Below are 20,571 nucleotides of genomic sequence, written 5' to 3'. Positions count from 1 at the left end.
GGCAGCTCAAATTTAGATGAACAACATTATTTATGTTCAGTACTTCCTCCTGTGTGATCATCTGGGTCGAGGCAGTAATCAAGCCTATATAATGTCATTTACACAAACATACGAGGGTCACAGACCAATGTAATAGTATTGTCACATACAACCAGCTGCCAATAGGACAAAATATTCCCCAAAATTCTAATATTTTTCAGCAAGGTTATAATGTTCATTTTTTCTTTGTATGGACTCAATTTTAAGGTTATGTTTGAGGCTGCAGTTTTTGGTGCTGGTGCATTGTATTATACTGACACTTGTTCCTATTATTTGGACCAACCCATTTATGTCAGTGAACACAAGACAAGACGACTTTTTGTCTGAAATTTGTCACTGTGACGATAAAATGTAATGGCGAAATAAAAACAACACATTCCACGTTTATATTGTTCCCCTATTAGCTTTGCGTTCACCGCGTTATTCTTTTGGCCAACGGGAAGCAGGTTTTCACTGAAAAATTACAACTCGTTTTCGCTAGGAGCACAAAAGTGGTTTGTTGCCTCTTTAAATAATGTTAAAAGTCGCAGTGTTTAGTGGGGACCACTGTTTTAAGATGGAGAAGGCTTCCAAGTTTCAGACTCATTGCGCCATCTGATACAGACATGAACATTGAAATAATGAATCAGTATATCCGATGAGTATAATGCTTCAAACTATGAGGGATGTGTGTGTGTGTGTGTGTGTGTGTAGGGATGGGATGGGGGTGGTGGGTGGAGCTCTAATTGAATTACAAATGAGCCCAACAACTATAATAAAAGAGACGGAGAGGCTGCTGAGACACTTCTACTCAGATCTCTAATAACACAGAGTCCACTGTTAACCACTGGTCAGTACTGTCGGATCAGATCAAGGTCCCTGATGGCTGTTAGCAGGTAAGACTTTTGTTTGAATTGTAAGATGCATTTCACAAGTTTAGAATTTCACAAGATCTTTATGACAATAATGACAAGTTACTCTGTTCCAAACGCCTTTACTTTCCTTTTGTCATAGTAATTGCATTGTTTATTGGATGAATGGATAAACTGATTGAAATGGTTGGCATCGGTACAAAATCAAACTCTGCTGTGCTGTGTGTTGACCCTTTTTTACACACACACACACATATATATATATATAGCACATTAGAATGGAAATGTTCTCACAGATAAAATAAATATTTAGTTTGGTACTAATTATAGGGAAGAGAGAGAAACCTTTGAGACTGCAGGATAAAGTTGTAGTCGAGCAGAAATTTCCTTGAAAGGACTGCTCCATTTAAACCCAAGTAACCATTTGTTGATCATTAATTTCATGTTTATAAAGTTGGTTGTTCATACATGTTAACTTTTATGCATTTCTGTTAACAAATTCCTCATTTTGCATCGCTAGCTTATACTATCAGGTTGTCACCTATTAAACACTCTCTTTATTTTAAATTAATAAATTACTTTTTTCCCCAGGAAACTTCATTTATAATGATACAGAATCTGCATTGTGATTCATGTATCCTGGCTTACTCCTGCTCACCACTAAGAAAATGGGAGATCCAATCCACTGTGTTTTGCCATCTATGACTGCTCTCTCAAAATGATCCTTCTAAAAACTGTCAGTTATCAATGAAACACTTGAAAGTACAGGATGTGACTGTGGTTGATGAAATTGTGTTGTCAGTGTTTCATTTGAAGTTCAGATAATTGTAGAGGAAAAACAAATGTAAATCAAATGACACCTTTTCCATAGGGACACATTGATGCTTTAACTCTCCACTCGATGTAACAAATATAAGCTGTTCTTACCAGTTATCAGTTAAACACAGTAAAAAAAATACTGCAGCAGCTTAACTGGTTATGTGTATCGGCTGTAAATCTAATGCACTACTTCTGATTTCAGAGCGATGGAGAGAACTTCAAACTCCTGCACTTTTGCTTCACTGCTCGTTTTGGTTGTCCTCTTACTTCCCGTCAGGTCTTGGTGTGAAGAAGACACCTACAAATCACTGACAGAGGTACTGTAAGACTGACGGGGCTGCAGTTACAAGATGGGTTACACCCAAATTATCCGAACCTGATTTTGCGGTACACACCTTGTCTTTCAGGCTAAGACGGAGTGCTGTGTTGGGGGATATGTGGAGTTGAAGAGGTTTGATGACCTTGATAATGACAGTTTTGTGAGTCTAATGGGAAGGAGAAGTGCCGCTCAACCAATCAGTGAGTTTGGTTGGCTTTTTTTTTTTTGCAGTAAACACTGAGGAGACATCCATAACACTTTCCCTATCCCTGGAACTCTTGTCCCCCTAACATGCAACTTTCATTGCAGATCACAGAAATACACCAATGTCCAGAAATAGTAAGAACCCCAAGTTGAATTCAGCGATGAATCAGTATCCAATCAAAAGATAATAGTTATGAAAATAAAAGCTCTGTTCATCTAATGCAGGACACTTTGACCACATCCTCGCTGATCTGCTGTTGCGGAGGACAAGTAAGTGACTGCAGCAGGTCCCACAATCATCTACTTATTAATTTTACACTATTCCCCTGAGTATTCTGTGTTTTTTTGTTGGACAAATACAAAAATAAATAAATTACAGAAAACTATCTTCTTTTTAATCAGTGCTAGAGATAAAAAAAAAAAAACAACAACTCCTTCTTCCAAACCAGACAACCCACACTAATTCTGTTTACATGAACATATATCAAAAAAAAAAAATGTTGTTATTCAATCAGGACATTACATTATGTATATTATCTTTATACAGTCTGGGTTTTCACCGACTTTTTAGACTTGTAGTTTGTCATAGGTTTTCATCTACACAGAGAAAAGGGTGTCTACATGACTTAAGCATACATCAATATTTGCATATTGGTAATTATTTCTCAGTTGACCTTTCAAAGAAAACACCAACACAGGTTAGACTACGTCAAGCCTATTCCGACCGCTGAATCACTCAGGCAAATTCTAGACAAGTTCCACACATCATTCATTCAAGTGGTGAAACTCCGAGTGTATAAAGTTGAAGGGCAACTAGTAAATTCCCCCAATTTTCTCTGCTGAGTGGACTTCATTGACTGTCTGTATTGGCTTTGGTGTTTAATCTTGATCTGAGAAAGTGAAGGAAAGTATATTCACTGTAGTAACTGTGATAAGCAGTAGTTGCTTGTGTGACAATAGACTGGAGAAGTTTGAGCCACTGTTTTCCTTCATACACAGCAGGAAAAGCTCGTCCGTGTTCACAGGAGTGTTCGCAGAAAAGCAGAGGCTGATTCATCATTAATGAGAGGCAGAGGTGAGAAGAAGAAAAAAAAACTTAAAACCTGCATCCATCCTAAAATTACAGAAAAATATGTGGCTACATCTTTTGACCAAACGTATTCTTTCCACTCAGGTTCCAACACTTTCTGTGGTGGAGAAGTCACGGCTGCGACTCCCTCAGTCTCGGTCAACAGCTATTGTATAAACAGTGCACGTATAAATGTCATTTACACGGAGAGGTGACAACAGCCGTATTTATCATGCATGTTTGCTTTTCCACTGTCACTTTATGACGAGATGAAGGAAACAAAGGCAAGACAAGATGTAGAATAAAATATGCATTTATTTATAGTGATTAAAGTACAACTCACTGAAAACAACCCTGCACACTGAAGCACCTCAAACACTCACACAAACGAATGACAAGTGACACACGTAAGACTATTAACTCAATTCTGATGTCAATACTTACTTACTTACATACATAAACATTTCAAATATAAATATTTCACTGTACACCTTTCCCTTGAATAAAATTTGAATGTAGGAGAAGATTGTCAAGGACTGGATTTATAACCAGTTACCAGATGGGGGAGTTATCAAAGTTGTTAGGGCCGGCAGAAATGATGGTGATGGTAAAGCAACTAAAAACGTCGATGGACGAAAATCAGTGGACAGACTGTTAATTCACTTGGAAACAAAAACGTGCTGATTTGGTTCAAACTGGAACTTTTCCCATTTAAAATACTGAACATGCTCCGTGCTCTTGTACTGAAGGAGTACAACTGAGTATTAACACTTACAAAACGGCATTTTGATAGGCTTTAGTTACCACATACATTTGCAACCTTGAATGCTGATTAAAAGGTTGAAGTCGTTGAAAAGAAAAACTGCTATTTTCACATAAAACTGAATCCTGCCTGATTCCTGAAGCCATTTTCTGTATTTGGTCATTACTGTATCTCCGATAATGTAATTTGTTGTTTATCCGCAAAGTAATAAAGTTTCTGTTTATAATTTTGAATATACACAAGGTAGTGACTACAAAAGAAAAGAACCCCAACTCCCCCCACCCCCAGCATTTAGAAAATACACAACATTGCTAAAACTACATTTATATAAAATAAACCCTTGCTTTTTCAGGCACGAACAAGTCATCCACTGGCAAAGGCCTAACTCAATACATTGGAAGGAATCAATACGCTCCATTTGAAAGTTGGCACTCATCATTGTAATGTCACAGTGCAAAGTCATGTGTTCAGCTGTTGGCTCATACAATCTCAATTTACAAGGCACAAGCTAATGAGTCCACCGGGGGAAGATGCAAGGAAGTGTGACGCGTGTATCCAGAGCCAGTTCAGGGAAGAACAAATCGAAAACCATGTCCCACAAATGGGCAGGAGAGAAAGAAGGAAAGGTCTTTCACTGGCTACAAGGGCTGTAGTCGGTCATTCGACTATTCAATTGTTTGGTCGATAAGCGGTCGTCCAATCAAATTCTCATCAGTCGGACAATGGCCAATGTTGCATTCATGAGGACTAACGTACCCGTGGGGTGCAATCAGTGCACCGTGGCCAATTTAATTAATCTAGAGATATCTTTCAGATATTTTTTCCTTGCCCCAAAGACCTATTGAAGGGTCGAAGAATAGGTAAACTTTCAGGCGACATTTTCTTTGGTTGACTACAGCCCTATTGACTTCCTCCTCTTCCAGCTGAAGGTGTGTCTAACCACCAAGGGTCCAAGATCAAATAACAAGTTGCGATGACTGAACATGAAGTGCATTAACTCCCAAGACATGTTTACAAATATCGGCTCGTCCGGCCTCATCCTTCAGGGAAATCTTTGGTTGTATAAATTCTGGACGTTCTCATTTAAAGCATCATCATATCAACGCATCTCAATTGGCCACAAAGAGATATGAATGGATCGTTTGATTGGAAAAAGGCTTTAATTAATTTGGGGTTGTGGTTTTAAGATGAATATTGTTTTGAGGACAAGCATTATAGATTTGAACTGACTGACATTTGATTAGCGCTGGAGGAACATGGCTTACATGTTAAAAGTGCAAACCATCACGTCAATTCAGCTTCTTTCTTGTGAAGATTTGATTCTTTTCTATGTCCTATGTAATAGTAAATGGATTTGGGGGGGTTTGACAGTTTTCAGTAAAGCAAACTATTAATAACAGCTTATTTTCACTACTGTCTGACATTTTTTAAACCGAACAATGAATTGGTTCATTAAGAAAATAATCTGTCGCATTTAATGGTAAATAACCCTTGGTTGCAACCCTAGACATTTAAATAAAATGTGTAGGAAAACAAAATCTTTTAAAAAAACTATTTTTAGACTTTTCAAAGAGCTTAATATAGATAAAATAAAAACAATTAAATGTGAGATCCATACTGGCGAGAATTAAACAAATAAAATTGATTGATTCCAACAAAGAACGTGGACGAAACATTACACTTACACAGAAGCGTAACAGAAAATAGTTTTGGATAGAGGCTGAATCAAGTTTAGGAGTCAGACAACCAACAGATGGTTAACCATAGTATTCTCAGAACAAACACCAATGTATTTAATTCCATCTTGTTTAATCTATGTAAATTATTAGAAAAGTAGTAGCCTCACAACTCACACCTTTTCATTCAGTTCAAGACAAATACTTTGTTCTCATTAGCAGGCACATAGTTCTCTATGTGAGAAATTAAGTCATACTACTCCATCATGTCCAGACGAATATAAAGTGGTAGATCAGGTTTTGGTGGTATTGCAGCAGTCAAGAAAGAAATCAGATAAAAACACTGGCAAAACCTAATTTCACTGGCTCTGGACATTAATTATTGGTTGATGTGGATTAAAAAGGTGCTTTAGTTAGTTTTCAAATGAACACAGCTTACGGACAGCTGTTCTCAATTTTTAAAGTTGTAAAAACCATCTGACAAACCTGAATAACAGTCAGAAATCACTTCTTAGCCTAAAAAGCTGTTTTGCAGTCGCAGTTTAAGTTAGTAGCAGTCCTTCAGCTCAAGAAACTTCATGTTTTTTCTACTTTTGTAGAAATATGAGCCAAGATTATTAGAATGAATACGCAAATATTACAAACACAAATTCGGCCTCTTCCTGACGACAATGTTCCCTTCACATCACCACACAGTCTCTACTGTTGTTTGTCCTCTGGTGCAATGGGAGGGACTTCACCCGCTGCTCGAGGTTGATCTGCATCCTGTCTCTTGTCAGTCCTTGACAGATCGCCCCCCTCTCCTCGCCCTTTTACCTGAATAGCCGGCTCTTTTTGTCCCTCTGCAGCATCCTGGGAGCCTGACAGCTCGATATTGTAGCCTTATGGGGAGGGGGGCTGGTAACGGTATCTGTAGCCAAAGGCACGCAGGTGATAGGCGTAGTACTCCAATAAATACATGTGTAAACCATCTACATAGTGGAAAGACACAGACAGGTCTGAGCAGCAGTTTGGACCCTGAAAAAACAAACAAAAAGTATGTGGTTATGCAACAGTAAAGCAGCATCAAAGTGTCACATTTTCAATGTACACAAAACCAAGCTGATTAATAGTGGGTGTTATTTGTATAGATGTGATTTGTGTGCGACAGATGCTCATCATCGCCAATCTAATCAAACTGCTGATATTTCTCTGCATTGTCAACCTCAGATTGGGATTGACAACCGTCGTCTCAAATGAGCAGGTTGCAAGCCAACTTTAGGTAAACCTCAAAAAAGAATAAAGTAAGTACACACTTTTTGATATGGAGTAATTCTTGTTGGTGTTAACAGCGATGGCAGATAGAGAAAATAAAACTAATATGGTCCGCTTTATAACTCAAGAAATTGCTAACCAAGCTAACAGATAACGATGTGCTGAATTAAGTGACACGAGCCAGCGAGGCTAGCTAGTTGACATTACAAATAGCTTGCCTGAACGAAAAAATTTAATCTAACGCGGCTTGGTAGCTACACAGGCTCACGATTGACATTTTTAACCCATGACAACCCAAAGGGGTCAAAGGGGTTCAACACAATAGAAAACACAATGCAGTTAAGAGCATTCATTGTTAATATTGCCTTAATGGCTAGTTTTGCTAGTGACCAAAACAGTTTCAATAAACAAATAAATATTTGTGAAACAGGTCACTATAATCAGCTAGGTCAGGAACTCATTGTTACTTTGGCGCAGACTAACTGAATAGTGACAGTGCTGAAGTCGATTCACTTGCCTCTGAGATGGGGTAGAAGCAGTAGCTCCAATACCAGAAGCTCTTGGGGAACTTGGAAGTGAGGTGCTGCTCGGGGACAAAGGGGTGAAATGTCTCCCTGTGCACCGTGTCTCTGGCGTCTCCTGCCAGCACCCCGACTTTCTCCATGCACTGCCCCATTGCCAGGTCCTCGACAGAGGTAGTGTGAGTGCACTGTTTGCTTTTAAAACCTTCTACAAAGCGCCGTAGGGCCTCTTTGCTCAGCACATAACCCGCTCCACCACTCATGTAGCCCTGCTTGGCGTATGGCCTGAATCTTCGGCCAAAGTAAATTGGCTCTTCCGGTGTGTGGTTCGCAAGAACCCACCGCAAGTTGTCTACAATGACATAGGTGTCATCATCTGCCTTGAGGAACCAATCTGCCTCGTGGCCGTGATGCTCGTAGGCATAATGGAAGGCCCGGATTGTTTTCCAATACAGCTGATCCCGACCTTCCTCTGTACCTAATCCCACAGTGGGGAAGTCCGGGTTATCCACAGAGCTCATGAAGACAACAATATTGCAGTGACGACTCCACGTGGACTTCACATGTCGAGCCTTCGTCTCCAAGTTGTTGGGTGAGGTCATCACCCAGCAAAGAATGCGCACCTTTTTGTAGAGCTCATCAGCCATGTGGCTATCCTCACCTGGTAGAGAGATACACATGTTTACAATGCAGATTCAACACAATAAAGAGTTTCAATATTTATTTAGAGCACTTCAACAACCAGTGGTGCTTTCAGACACTCGAGTGAATTGGTAGAAGAAGAAAATCACACTCCACCTTAAGTAAACATTAGGGTTGGACAATGTTCTCTATAGTCATATTGTCTGACTATTTGGACAATCTGACAATTTGAGTAGTCTTATAATTGCTTGTTTTATCAGACCAACAGTTATATTAAAAAGAAATACAAGCAACAAATAATAGTAGTAGGTCTGCAACTGACCATTATTTTTATTAGCGATTCATTTGTGGATTATTTTCTCGATTAAGTGATTAGTTGTTTGGTCCATAAAATGGTGAAAAATGTTGATCGTGTTTCCAAAACCCCAAGATGAAGTTTTATTTTGTCCACACAGCAAATATATATTTGGTTTACTGTCATAGAGGAGCAAAGAACCAGAAATCATCCAATTTTGACCTTTTTTTTTTTCATAAAAACTACAAAAATGACTTATTACTGGAGGTTATTTACCCTGCACGCTGGCTTAGCCCGAAGCAGAGTATGATGACCTCATTATGAAATGGCATTATTGCAACATAAAAGAGTAGTTAGTCACTGGAGAACGCTCACTGTGACCCAGTTGCACTGGACCAACGAAAGTTGTGTCAGAGCAAAAAACAACGCATGGACTTCCGCAAGAAAAGTGGTAGATCCAGTTTCGATGGTCCCAACAGTTAAGAAAGACAAATATTTGGCAAATGACTTATTGACTTGGGTAGATCCCAACTTGATCCGGTGATAACGTTTGTAGATATTCTAGCCTGACACGTCAGCGAAGAAAATAATGTGCATCTTGTGTTTGCTTTTGGTCTGGGTTCAACATTGTGTATGAAAGGAAATGGGAGCTGGAGCTTTGGATTAGTGTCGGACAGGTAGTGTGGTACACACAAGCCCACAGATCGTGGTCCTGGAGCAGCCTCTACATGAGTGCACAGGAGCACAGCTGCTCAGATGCGGTACCTGTATGATGAGGGTGCTCCAGGTTAAAGAGAGCAGACCTCTCCTTCTTCCAGATCTTCAACTCGTCCTTCAGCAGTTGCTGGTAGTCATCGGCGCTGTCGACGGCGCCGACGCGCGACGACGACGACGCGCTCCTCTCGAACCACACCTGCCGCAGGAACACGTACAGGGTGAAGGTCCCGAACACGAAGCCCGCATAGAAGAAGAATCTGGAGCCCAGGGTCTTCATGCTGGGGCCCGGCGCGTCTCACGGTCGGCGGTTCAACTCGACGGGTGCTGGACAGGAAGAGAGGAGCACAGAAATGGACACGCGTGTCACGACGCCTCAGTCAAGAGCTGGGAACTCCCACGTAGCTGTGCCTGTGCGAGGCGAAGTGCCAACTGCCGTGTGTCACTCCCCGCTCGAGGTGTGGTCCACTCACCGATCGTCGTGCACACACCATGGCAGCGGCGGAGACGTCGAGTCGGAGAGGCGAACGCCGAGTCAGTTCTCGACGCGGTGATTCGGTTCTCATCTAAACGGCAACTTAGCCCAGTTAGCCTGTTGCTAACGGTGAGCGCGCGGGCTGAGCCCAGCGCCAACCGATACTCTCCGGGAAGGACAACAACTTCGTTAGAGTGCGAGTCGTCAGTGGTTCCTGGTGTGTGTGTGTGTGTGTGTGTGCGTGTGTGTGTGTGTGTGTGTGTGTGTGCGTGTGTGTGCGTGTCGGGCAGCGGGCGTTGGCTGACTGGGTAGTCCACTATTGTATCGACGCTGCTAACGTCAACTTCAGTGCTAAGTTAGCGAGGCGCTTGTCTGTCGTGACAACAGAGCTAACGGAAGCGTAACAAAGTCCCCTGACCGACTGGGCCACACGGTCTGGTCGTTGAGCACGACAAGTCCACAAGTTTTAAGAAAACAATGTACAGACTGAAACGCCAACGGAAGAATTGTCCACACCGCTGCACAGACTAACTTCTCTGGCTGCGGTACTTCCATTTCATCTACTTCCGGTCACATGTTTCAAAATAAAAGCGCCGTGTTTGCGCGACAGACACGTGTACACCTCCTGCAGAGATGCTGCCCCTGTGCACGACAGTCCCCCCCCCCCCCCCCATTTAAGTGTGCAGTTCTGGTTTAAGTAATACAATACCGACAGCGTAGTTTAAGTTTTCATTCTTTATCCGTTCACCAGCAGGAATTCATTATGAACTGTGTAAACAACTACACCCAGTTGTTATCTGTGTTCGCAATTTAAAGGACGGACTTTGCCTTTTAGGTCTTGAGGGAGCAGTTCTTCTCGTACATGACACCAGACAAACCAAACCAATAAACATTAAAACATAAAAACCAAATAGCTGGATGATGTACTGTGGGCTCCCATGGTATTGTTTATTTAAAAAAAAACAGAAAACAAAGATTGCTCAAATACTTGTATTCACAAGGCAGCTCAAATGGACATTTGTCAGACTATAAAGACAATCGTATTCCTAATATAGTAAAACAGCCCTATTCAATAATACAGTAACAAATCCTGTCTTTTGCCTCTATTGTAAAACATTGTGGTTAAAAAATAGTGTGCGCCGCTGAAGCATAAGATCAAAATCAGTGTGTAAACACCTGTGCTTGTTTAAGACCTGTATCACACATGTTGAGTCTCTCTCCAATTCTCTCTAGGTTACGTGTCATTACTGAGCCCTGTTTGAATCGTTTATCCTGTATAACCAGTGCCAAGAAGCTGATTATCAACAGGCTCAGCTACTTCCGGGTTTTAATCTAGCCCTTTGAAAGAGGCAGTTAAAAACACAGGTTTCGTAACACAGGAAAAACCTGAGTTAAGACCAAAGACGGCTGGAAAACTCACTAATCCAATGTTCTGATTGTAGGCCCCAGACCAGATAATCCATTAAATGGTGAATGTAAATTTTTAGAGGACAAATTCTGATGACCATATAAAAGAAACGCACCCCACAAGTCCTGTAATTCTCTTCTGCTTATTCATGTCTAATCTTGATCCTCTGGACAATAAATGGCGCAGTCGAGTGTCTGAAAAAGTTTGTATATTACTCTGTCCTGCATTGAAATTAATGTACAGGATTCACACATTTTTTAACACAGTTACTCAAGCAACTCACTTAATTTGTGCTAACATACAACAAATCAATTCCAAACCATATTCACGGAATAATTATGTACAGGTTCAAAGTAGCCGTAATTATTCACAAACTGTACAAATTCAGCCCTTTGAGGTACACCTCGGAAGGATCCATAGAAAGGTTTTGTGTGGATTCATTGTTTTGGTAGACTGAATATGATTGACAGTGTAGCTTTCATTGTGTTCCTTTGCTAAATTAAATATAAGCAAATAAAAGATGGGTAAATTCTTGTCAGGAACAAAAACAAAGTACTAAAGTGTTTCTCTTTTGAATCACACAACACTCGAAGGGAAAACCAAAACATTTGGTGTTTCTAAAAATATAAAGTGCCACAGCATATTCACAAACACTTCTATAGTAATCTACAGTTCTGTTTGTTGATAACATTATCATCAAACACAGTGTGTTAGAAAGTTTCAATGACAAGCAGGAACTGAAATATGAACCTTTGAGTATTTGTCCCTTTTTTTCCCATTTTCACCTACAATCCACCCATGGAGATACTCATCCAGTTTGTTGAGGCATGCAAATTCCCCCCGGAAGTGTCATATCAGAAATAAAGTATGACTTCAGAACTAAACTACAAATATTCAGTAAAACTCACTGAAATATTTCTAAAAAGGTTTGGAGCCAATCCCATCGAAAAGGGGAAAATGCATAACTTCATTTAGCTGCACAAGTACGGCTGACAACGCTGCAGTTTTTACTTATGCAGCATGTAAATGGTGCCTACTAAAGACACATATTGCCTCGTCAAAACACAATCACAATGTGCAAACAGGTGAGTCGAGAATCTGCCAGGTTTCATAGCAATAATTCAATCCTTTGGGCTCTTTTTTTTATTTCCTGCTGCACTTCAGAGTCCCCCTCCCTTCTGGTTGCCACTGGAGTTCACCGTCACAAAAAGGTGCACTGAATGTCCTGAATGAGCTCAAATGTCCACATCGTCTGAGTCCGAGGTGCTGGATGATTGGGACTCCTCCTGGGACTCTCCCCACACAAACCTATAGTTGTTCTCCAAATCCTGCTGCCTCTTTTGCTCCTTGTAAACTTCCTCTGTGCCTCCAGTCTAGGGGATGAAAACAAGGCTATGTTAGATGACAACTACAACCTGGAACAGTCCACCCGAGGGCTGCTGCCAACAACTATTCTTCAATAATTCTATTTCACAGATTAATCCATCAATCTAAACGGTTGATTTTCTTCGAAAATCCTAATTGAAGTACTAGTACTGTCAATCAACGTAGAATAAGCTTGGATTCCAGCGTAAACTTTTTCTCAAATACTGGACATTCTAAGGTAGCAGGCAGATGACTTTATGGCTTTAAGCAGCATTTAGCGGCTACAAGAACAAAAGATATGGACTGAAAGGATTCCTAACGCCAAGAATGTTGTATTTTTTACCCGTGTCTGTTTGTTGCTTTGTTTTTTTTCTGCAGAATTACACAAAAGGTACTGAATCAATTTGCAAACACCCCTGGTGGAGGGTTGGTTAGGTGTGATATATGTCCTGAATTTCATTCTAGTTTACGAAACAAACACTACCGCACAAGGCAAACATATTGACCATAGTGTTATGCTGCATAACTCAAGCACACAATGATCCTAACAAAGCCAAAAAAAGTCTTTATCACAACTCAAATTACCAGGAGGTTTATGAGGAGCTCTCTGAAGGACTTTGTATCTTCTTCGGTCAGCCACTGATCACCTGCCTCCTCTGCATTCTTTCTTGTCAAGATCTTCACCTCAATTTTACCTAAAACAAGAGAAGAAAAAGAAAAGCATGGGACAAGGGGGGCTTGTAAATTAAACATACAAACTACCAAGTTGCTCTAAATAAGAAAAATTTACCAAATGTCAAAACAAACAACAAATAATCAGAATGAGTAATGGTATAGACAAACCAGTTGGTGAAAAAGAAAGAACACACATGGTTGGCTTTCATTTCTGATTGCCTTTGAGATACGCCTCAGCTTACTGCAGTCAGAGCTTTTGTTAACATGACCTTTAAGTCTGAACTCCCTTCAAGTAAAAATAACAAATTTAAGTAGCAGAACAAATGTTCTGCTACTCATTTTGGTCTCCAGTAAATCCATGTGTGTTTACTTGCTTGCAGCATTAAATTATGTTGGAAACCCTTCATACTACTTGCATGATATTTATGTCTGCTGACTAAACATTTGAAGACCCTAAATCTGACAGTTGTATGTTTTTTGACAAAGATGAAAAGATACAGACGTGTATGTTCACAATAACAGATGAAAGAGAGAAGAGTGAAAGGCCGTGAGTGTTTTTCGGGCACTCCCCCCTTCATACCTTCGGCCTTCAGTCCTGCTTTCTCTAGCTGTTCTTTAACCACGTCCTTTATGTGCTGCCACTGGGGGTCTCCTTCGCCCATCTCCTGAACTTTGACCTCCCCATCAGGGCTGCTGCCCGTCTTATACTTAGTAATTTTGATCTTAACATGGTCGTCAGCCGCTTGGTCTGGGGTGACGAGACAAAAGAGGGACAAACAACACAGTTCACCTCAAAACCCATCAAGCAGGGCCACAGGATGGAGGAAGGAAGAGCCAAGAATGTGGAATCCAAAACACCGTCCCTAAAGCATTGCATTTGTGTCACAGATTTGAGTTCCTGTGATTGATTTCAACGATCTAAATTTTGAAGTAATTAGTGAAATTCACCCACAGATACATTGAAGGCAGCATAGGAAAGACCACTGACTAACCAAAGAAATTCAGTTTGTTTTGGCATCAAACTAAGACCATGTGTGAGGATGTCTCAACAAACATCAACTCTACTAATGGATGACATGAAGATGATGGATATGGACACAGAGTAACCACAGAAGGGAAGGCAGCCTGATTACCTGGGTGCTTTGGAGCCAGGCTGGGGCTGCCCCTGGTCGGATCACTGGTTCTTTGACCTGCTATTTGCTGCTCTTGGTCCTCGACGTCTTTGTCCTCCAAATGATCGAGTAGCTTGTCTAGTGTTGTCTCCAGTGTCTGTGCTGCTTGAGTGCGATCAAACTCCCCCTTAAGACCCTCAGTCTCTAATTCCTGCTGGGCCTACAAGAAAGAGGAAAGCCAATCACGTCAAATGTTCACATTATGTGTAAGATCTGCCAAATAACATTTCCTTCTACATTGTTCATTGTGTTGAATTGACATGTTGTATGTGGTCTGAAACCTCATTTATGATGTTGTCAAACTCCTTCTGCATTTCCTCCTTTATTTCTTCAATCTTATCAGATGACACAGAGAGGTCACCCATCTCATCCTCAAACTCCTGTAGTAGGCGTTCATCTTCATCTTTCTCTTCCTCACCGAGCTTCTCTGTCTCCCTGTCTGCTGTCCGTTTCTCCCCTCCACTTCTGGCTTCGTTTTGAGCTTTCTAATAAATGAATAAAAAATAAAAATAAACATCAGCATTGATCTGACATATATACATACATACATACACTGCAAAGAAGAAAAAAAGAATTATACCCCAAGAGGTGCAGAAAAAAGTATCATAGACATCTTGCAAGGTACTGACCTTCCTATTACTCTCTTTGAGGTGCTGGACAAATTTCATCAGGTCTGCTGGGTCAGTGATGATTTTAAAGTTGAATTTTTCTCCTAAAGGGAGTATTTTTAAAGACAGTAATAATGAACAACAGTAAATGCATAACTAATCACCATACACAACCACATTTGGACAGGCATTCCCTTTTCAAATGAGATGGCATAACTGCACCAAGGCAAAAACTTTGTGGTTCTGCTAATCTTGTTTGAGGCTCTTTGAAGCAGCAACCAGAGGACATTACATCAGTTGTGCCATAACATCTGTCTCCCTTGGGTGTGTGTGTGTGTGTGTGTGTGTGTTTTGGAGAAAGCAAGAGTGGTAAATTGCCTTACCTTCATCAATATCATCAATGACTCCATTGTCTGTGAGTGAGTTAAAGTCATCACCAGCTGCCTGTGGAGATAAAGCAATAGTCAGGTTAATGTGTTGTCTATCGCCCTCTATTGGTCAAATGGCTTCTGACCAGAGAGGTACCTCCATTCGAACATTCACTTCTACCAATAATAAAACAAAACATACAAATTAATGTGTGCATGGTTTTTAGATTAGTTTTAGAGGATATAGACAAAATTAACTAAAAGATTTAGAATGAATTTAAGTCATCTCAAAGCATTAAATGCATCCAAATGTAGTATTTTATAATAATTTTAGAAATGGCAATCAATTTAACACACTACAGCGTTTATAATAATATTAACCTGGTCAGCCTGGTCACCCTTAGTTACCAAACTCGTCTCAGGATTTACTAGCAAGTGTTGGTTCGAAGATCTTAGGTTACGGCTCGAAGTGTAAAACAAGCTAATCATCAGTTTTTCATTCACTCTGTAAGGCATCATGCACTCTGATGCGTCCTGATTCTAAGGCAGATGGTGTTTCCATACCTGACTCTCCTGTTGAGAAGCTGTCGTTTTTGAACTCCCTGGTTTTGTCACTCCCTCCCAGAAATCTGAATCCTCTGCCTCTTCTGACCCGACATCCACAGATACATCAGCAGTGTCTGTTCCAAGATAAATGCAGCCACTCGTGTCACACTTAAGAAAAAGTCTTTGTGAAATCTACACACCGGGCATGATAGAGATGACAGAATAACTCATGTATACACTTCCTCTTAAGTGTATAAACATGCACCTGTTGTGTCTGAGTGGTCCGAGTCATCACTGGATACAGGTGATGTTTCTTCTGCTGTTACTTCCACTGCTCCATCTGCTCCATCATTACCTGCCAACATCTCATCAAGACTCCTCAGCTCCTCTGAGATCTGCTCTACTTTACGCTTTGTGTCGGCTGGGAATAGAAAGGCGGGAGGAAGGGGGAAAGAAAGAGTAAAAAAAAACTGTCATTCTTATGGTTTTAAAATTAGACATACATCAGTATTTCATTAATCATACAGCAGATTAACAATAAAAGTCAAAAGATTGTGAGTATCTCTGTTCACCACCTTAATTTCCCTGGTTGATTTTACCATTTTTTTACACAGTTAATTGTTTCCTGCATCTTATCGCTTAATTGCTTCCTGCAGCTTATTGCTGCCTCAACATTTCTACTTGAACAGGAAAAAACATCAAAGTGATAAAGTCAAGACAGTTGCTAAATGCTGCGTTTCATTTTTGTCAACTCACAGACTTGGGCCTTGACGTAATCCATGTACTGCTGGGCACTTAGCGCCGGCTGGCACACGATACCCTGGGGCTTGGCAGTGGACGGTGGCTGCAGGAACGGATGCTGGCAGGTGCGACTAGTGTGAATTGTCAGCACATAGCGACACGACTGAGGCTCATCCACTCGGACAATGTAGTCACCTGCGCCTTCTTCACACACAAACTGGAAATGATAAAGTTAAGTTGTCCAAGTGTGTCTAGGATTCATAATTTTGTACAACATGCAAACTGACATCACTCTTGACTTAATTTCTGTGTTTGGAGTAGTAAAACAGAAATCAAAACTTAAAAAACACAAGTAAAAGAGACAAAACCACACTGGCATGGTGGGATATAAATGTTTCCTTAATCTAAACTTCTCACCCGGACTTCGGTCTCTCTGGCATTTCCATTTAGGTCGCACTTTGAGCCATTCACATAGGTCTGACTGTGGTAGCGCTTCAGCCTGTGCTGTTTGGAGGCCTGGGAAATAAACCAAAAAAAGGGTGTATAAAGACAACTTAGTGATTTCTATTTTCACTGAACATTGACCCTTTATTGCATCATCCAAACGTTTCATAGGGTGCTTCTCATGTTTGTGCACATCTACTGATTTACTGGCAGTCGTCATTAGCGAATGCTGGTACATCAGCAAACAAAGTCTTTGAAGAGCAGGATTTGCACTTTGATGTTGTAAATCCCAGGACTGTGTGTAAAGGACTTTCTACAGTCTTACTAAATATTAGCTCCAGCGAGGGATTCTCTGAATTGCGTTGCATGTCTTGGATCTTAGCAGTGTGTAAAGTGGCTGGCACTGTCTTGTTTTTACTAATGTCACTTGTAATTCCATTTTTTTATGTACACCAATAACCTGACATTTAAGAAAATGTAACCACAAAACTGATGCAACTTTACCTTTGCAGTGTCATTGTTCCAATCAAATTCAGACTCATAATAACCAAGGAACAGAATGTCGCCTTTGATTTCTGTGTCTGAAAAGATAAAGAACAACATCTGTCAAAAATAGTTCATGTTTTTAAAGTAATGGTCATTAAATACATGTCACAGATAGTTCATGTGTCAAAGTAATGGTCATAAAATACATAGATTGAAAACATCGTGGTACCTTCAAGGTGGTACTGTCTGATATGCTGACCATGACAGAACTCGTAGGTCCACCAGTCCTTCGTCTGTAGGAAACACAGACAGCAAACATTTCAAGGATACAGTAATTTATTTTATATTTTTCTTTTCATTTACGCTACTTGCTTAATATTGTCAAAAATAAATATTTATATATATCATAAATAAGGATGGTACTGGGAATGGTCTTTATTTCAGGCGAGTTGTCCCCTGCTATAAAACACTGCAGAAACCAGTGGATGTTGCATTTTAGCTTGCATCTCTCTTTGCTGAGCTACAACTGAGATCAGGGTTTACAGTCAACTCTCACACAAAAAGAATAGTGCGTTTAGTATTTTTGTTGTTCTTGCTTTTGAATATGCTATGAGGAAATCTGAGATACTGTAAGTATGTCATTACCCACTTGGTTAGGTAACAAACAACAGCCAAGTAACCCCATCCCACATCTGCGCATCTTTCTTTCTCTAGACTACATAATAGGGAATTTATAGGAACAATATGAGAGAGAGATGTCAAATATATGGGTATTTTCAAGCCATTTTGGAAAACAGTCTTTTGATTACTTACCCTATAGTCATATGTGAGGTTCAGGGCTAACATAATCTGTTGAAGGAACCTTAACTCATAAAGAAGCAAGACAGAGACATGTACCTCTTTCTTACTGACATGACTCCAGTTTGTTGTGTAGCTGAACATGAATCAGTCACTAATTCACTACTATCTACTCAGTGAAGTTAGTGAATGTCCTGATTTGCAGGATTGTGACGCCACTTACAGGAATTTAAAATAGTTTCAGAACATGTTTTAACTTTGTCTCTCTCATTCAGATTTATCCAGACTGTGTCTCCTGTATATCCAGCTGTGAGGTGGCTGTCCACAAATCAAAACACCTCACAAATTCATGAATAGACCACCCATGATCTCATATCGCTTTTAAGGTCATATTTCAAGTTAGATCTCTGATGAAACTACAAGCATTAAACTGAAAAAAAAATACACATTTATGATCTGCCATACTCCTGCATGACACAAATGTGTGAGCGCACTAATATCTAGCCTTATGACAAATAGTGCACAAGTTGTGTGCTGGTTGGATAGTTCGAATCAATTTGCCTTGACAGAAAATGGTTTCAATAACCAGGCCTTGTTGTGATGAAGAGTTCCTTTATTATTCCTTTAGGTGTCTGTGTGTGATTTCTCAGAAATTGTACTTGTCTTTCCAGGTGGTGGTCAGAAATGCAAACAACTGAGGCTAGCAGAAGACTGTAATGCAACTCAGAGATACGATGATAGACTAGCAGTCAGCTTTGAATCACATCATTCAAATAGACAGAAGACAACTCTTCTTCATGGTCTTTTTTACAGCCGCCCCCCGGACACGGTCATCAGTATGCATCTGTGTATGAATTGCATTGCATGTGCAAATCATCTGTGGTTCAAAGATTTCTTGTGCTTTTAATGCACACTGCAAAGTTAACAGAAGTTGTAAAAACATGTATTTAATGCAGTTTAACCTATTTTAGTAGAATTGTGTGTTTTTGTTGGCAATTACAGATGTTGTTGTGTTGTTTTATATAATATGATCTCCAGTTTAAAGGTGGTACTATCATTTCCATCTGTTAGTGTATACGAAGCCTTTTTTGATCTGGAGGTTCAAAATGTTGCGTCACTAGTCAGTCTTCTTTGTCTTTTGTCTGCTTCTATTGTCCTGCACCTGCACACAACTGGGGACTTATGCAGACAAACTTCCTTTCCCGCCACAGTGATCTTTAAATCACATACAACGTTCACATCTGTAAACCTGGCTGGAGGGATTAGGGCACAGTACTTTTCTTGCTTAAAAACATTTTAGCGACAAGAGTGGTCAGTGTGGTGCAGTTTGATTTTTAAAAAAACTCTGCCTTAGACAAAAAATCTAGTCTGTTTGAGTTAAATCAGTAGCAACAGCTTCAGCATTGGACTTGTAGAGCTCACAGATGAGCAGATGGGGACCAACCTTCACCAGACACGGGGCGGTGTGCATTGGACTGAGCAGGTCTGGGATGTCCGGTCCAGCGTACCCTTGTGAGTCCGGCTCGGAGGCTGGATCCTGATGAAACCGGACCGCCTGGGCTGGAAGTCGACACTCATACAGCTGCTTGTACTTACTGGACACCATCATAACTTCCTCCGTCTTGGTCTGAAGGAACAACGCAGACGTGTGAAGTGCATTATCTTCAGTTTCAAGTGTATCAACAGACTGGTTTTGATCATGTGTTCAGTTGTGACATTAAGTGAAGGAATCACAGGTAGTTAGAAGTGAGGAAAACGAGGTTGTGTTGTGACAGGTGTCCACGGTGGCTCCTCTCACTTCCGCAGTGAGTACTGAGGTGTCTACGTGTAATTTCAGGATTAAGGACATTTTAAAACAAGCCGCATCCAACAAGCGAGCACTGGGCAGGTTACACTTTGTTTGGGTTCCAGAGGAAGGGATCGCACGCTAGCATACGGTAGCCGACTTTCTAACTAGCAAGCTAACCGTTAGCTTCCACAAACACCCGCACTCGCTCACCTGGCCCAGGATGACGGGGTCGGAGAGGATTTGAATCCCGTACTTCATCTCGTTCAGCTCCTCCAAGTTCAAGACGGCTGGGACACAGAGGGGACATATCAGCAGGAACGCGTACAGTCTCTTTAGCAGACGAGCTGAGGAAGCAGCCATGATTAGGGACTCTCTCCTCCTCACACCCCCCGTTTCTGACAGCCTCACAGCACAGGACTCCTGACATGGTAGCAGCTGATTGGTCGACGTGACAAACGCTGCTCTTGTCATTGGTGGATTTTATGTGTCTGTCAGCGGTGTTGCTGTTCCATGTGTGTGTTCGTTTAGTT

At 40.8% G+C, this 20,571-nt stretch overlaps 2 protein-coding genes across 3 annotated transcripts; both read right to left on the bottom strand.

Annotated features, from left to right (window-relative positions):
* Positions 1–3,598: 3,598 nt before the first annotated feature.
* On the bottom strand, positions 3,599–10,274 carry c1galt1b (core 1 synthase, glycoprotein-N-acetylgalactosamine 3-beta-galactosyltransferase, 1b). The gene is made up of 4 exons (XM_035630452.2): positions 9,640–10,274; positions 9,218–9,493; positions 7,512–8,176; positions 3,599–6,757 (listed from the first exon to the last, which is right to left on the bottom strand). Exons 2-4 carry the CDS (start codon positions 9,444–9,446, stop codon positions 6,623–6,625), a joined length of 1,029 nt encoding a protein of 342 aa, XP_035486345.1. The 5' UTR covers positions 9,447–9,493; positions 9,640–10,274; the 3' UTR covers positions 3,599–6,622.
* Positions 10,275–10,560: 286 nt separating this feature from the next.
* On the bottom strand, positions 10,561–20,457 carry os9 (OS9 endoplasmic reticulum lectin). Of its 2 annotated transcripts, none has more exons than XM_035630433.2 (15): positions 20,252–20,457; positions 19,697–19,879; positions 17,684–17,747; positions 17,473–17,549; positions 16,942–17,040; positions 16,540–16,741; positions 16,049–16,204; positions 15,802–15,917; positions 15,253–15,313; positions 14,891–14,973; positions 14,543–14,746; positions 14,223–14,412; positions 13,670–13,837; positions 13,000–13,109; positions 10,561–12,422 (listed from the first exon to the last, which is right to left on the bottom strand). In XM_035630433.2, exons 1-15 carry the CDS (start codon positions 20,399–20,401, stop codon positions 12,285–12,287), a joined length of 2,001 nt encoding a protein of 666 aa, XP_035486326.1. In that variant the 5' UTR covers positions 20,402–20,457; the 3' UTR covers positions 10,561–12,284. The 2 variants fall into 2 exon arrangements, with proteins under 2 accessions (XP_035486326.1, XP_035486325.1); XM_035630432.2 differs by having other exon boundaries at positions 14,223–14,421; positions 20,252–20,455.
* Positions 20,458–20,571: the final 114 nt, after the last annotated feature.

This window comes from Scophthalmus maximus, chromosome 6 (assembly GCF_022379125.1).
Source record: "Scophthalmus maximus strain ysfricsl-2021 chromosome 6, ASM2237912v1, whole genome shotgun sequence".
Taxonomy (NCBI): domain Eukaryota; kingdom Metazoa; phylum Chordata; class Actinopteri; order Pleuronectiformes; family Scophthalmidae; genus Scophthalmus; species Scophthalmus maximus.
This window is presented reverse-complemented; position numbering and strand designations above follow the sequence as displayed.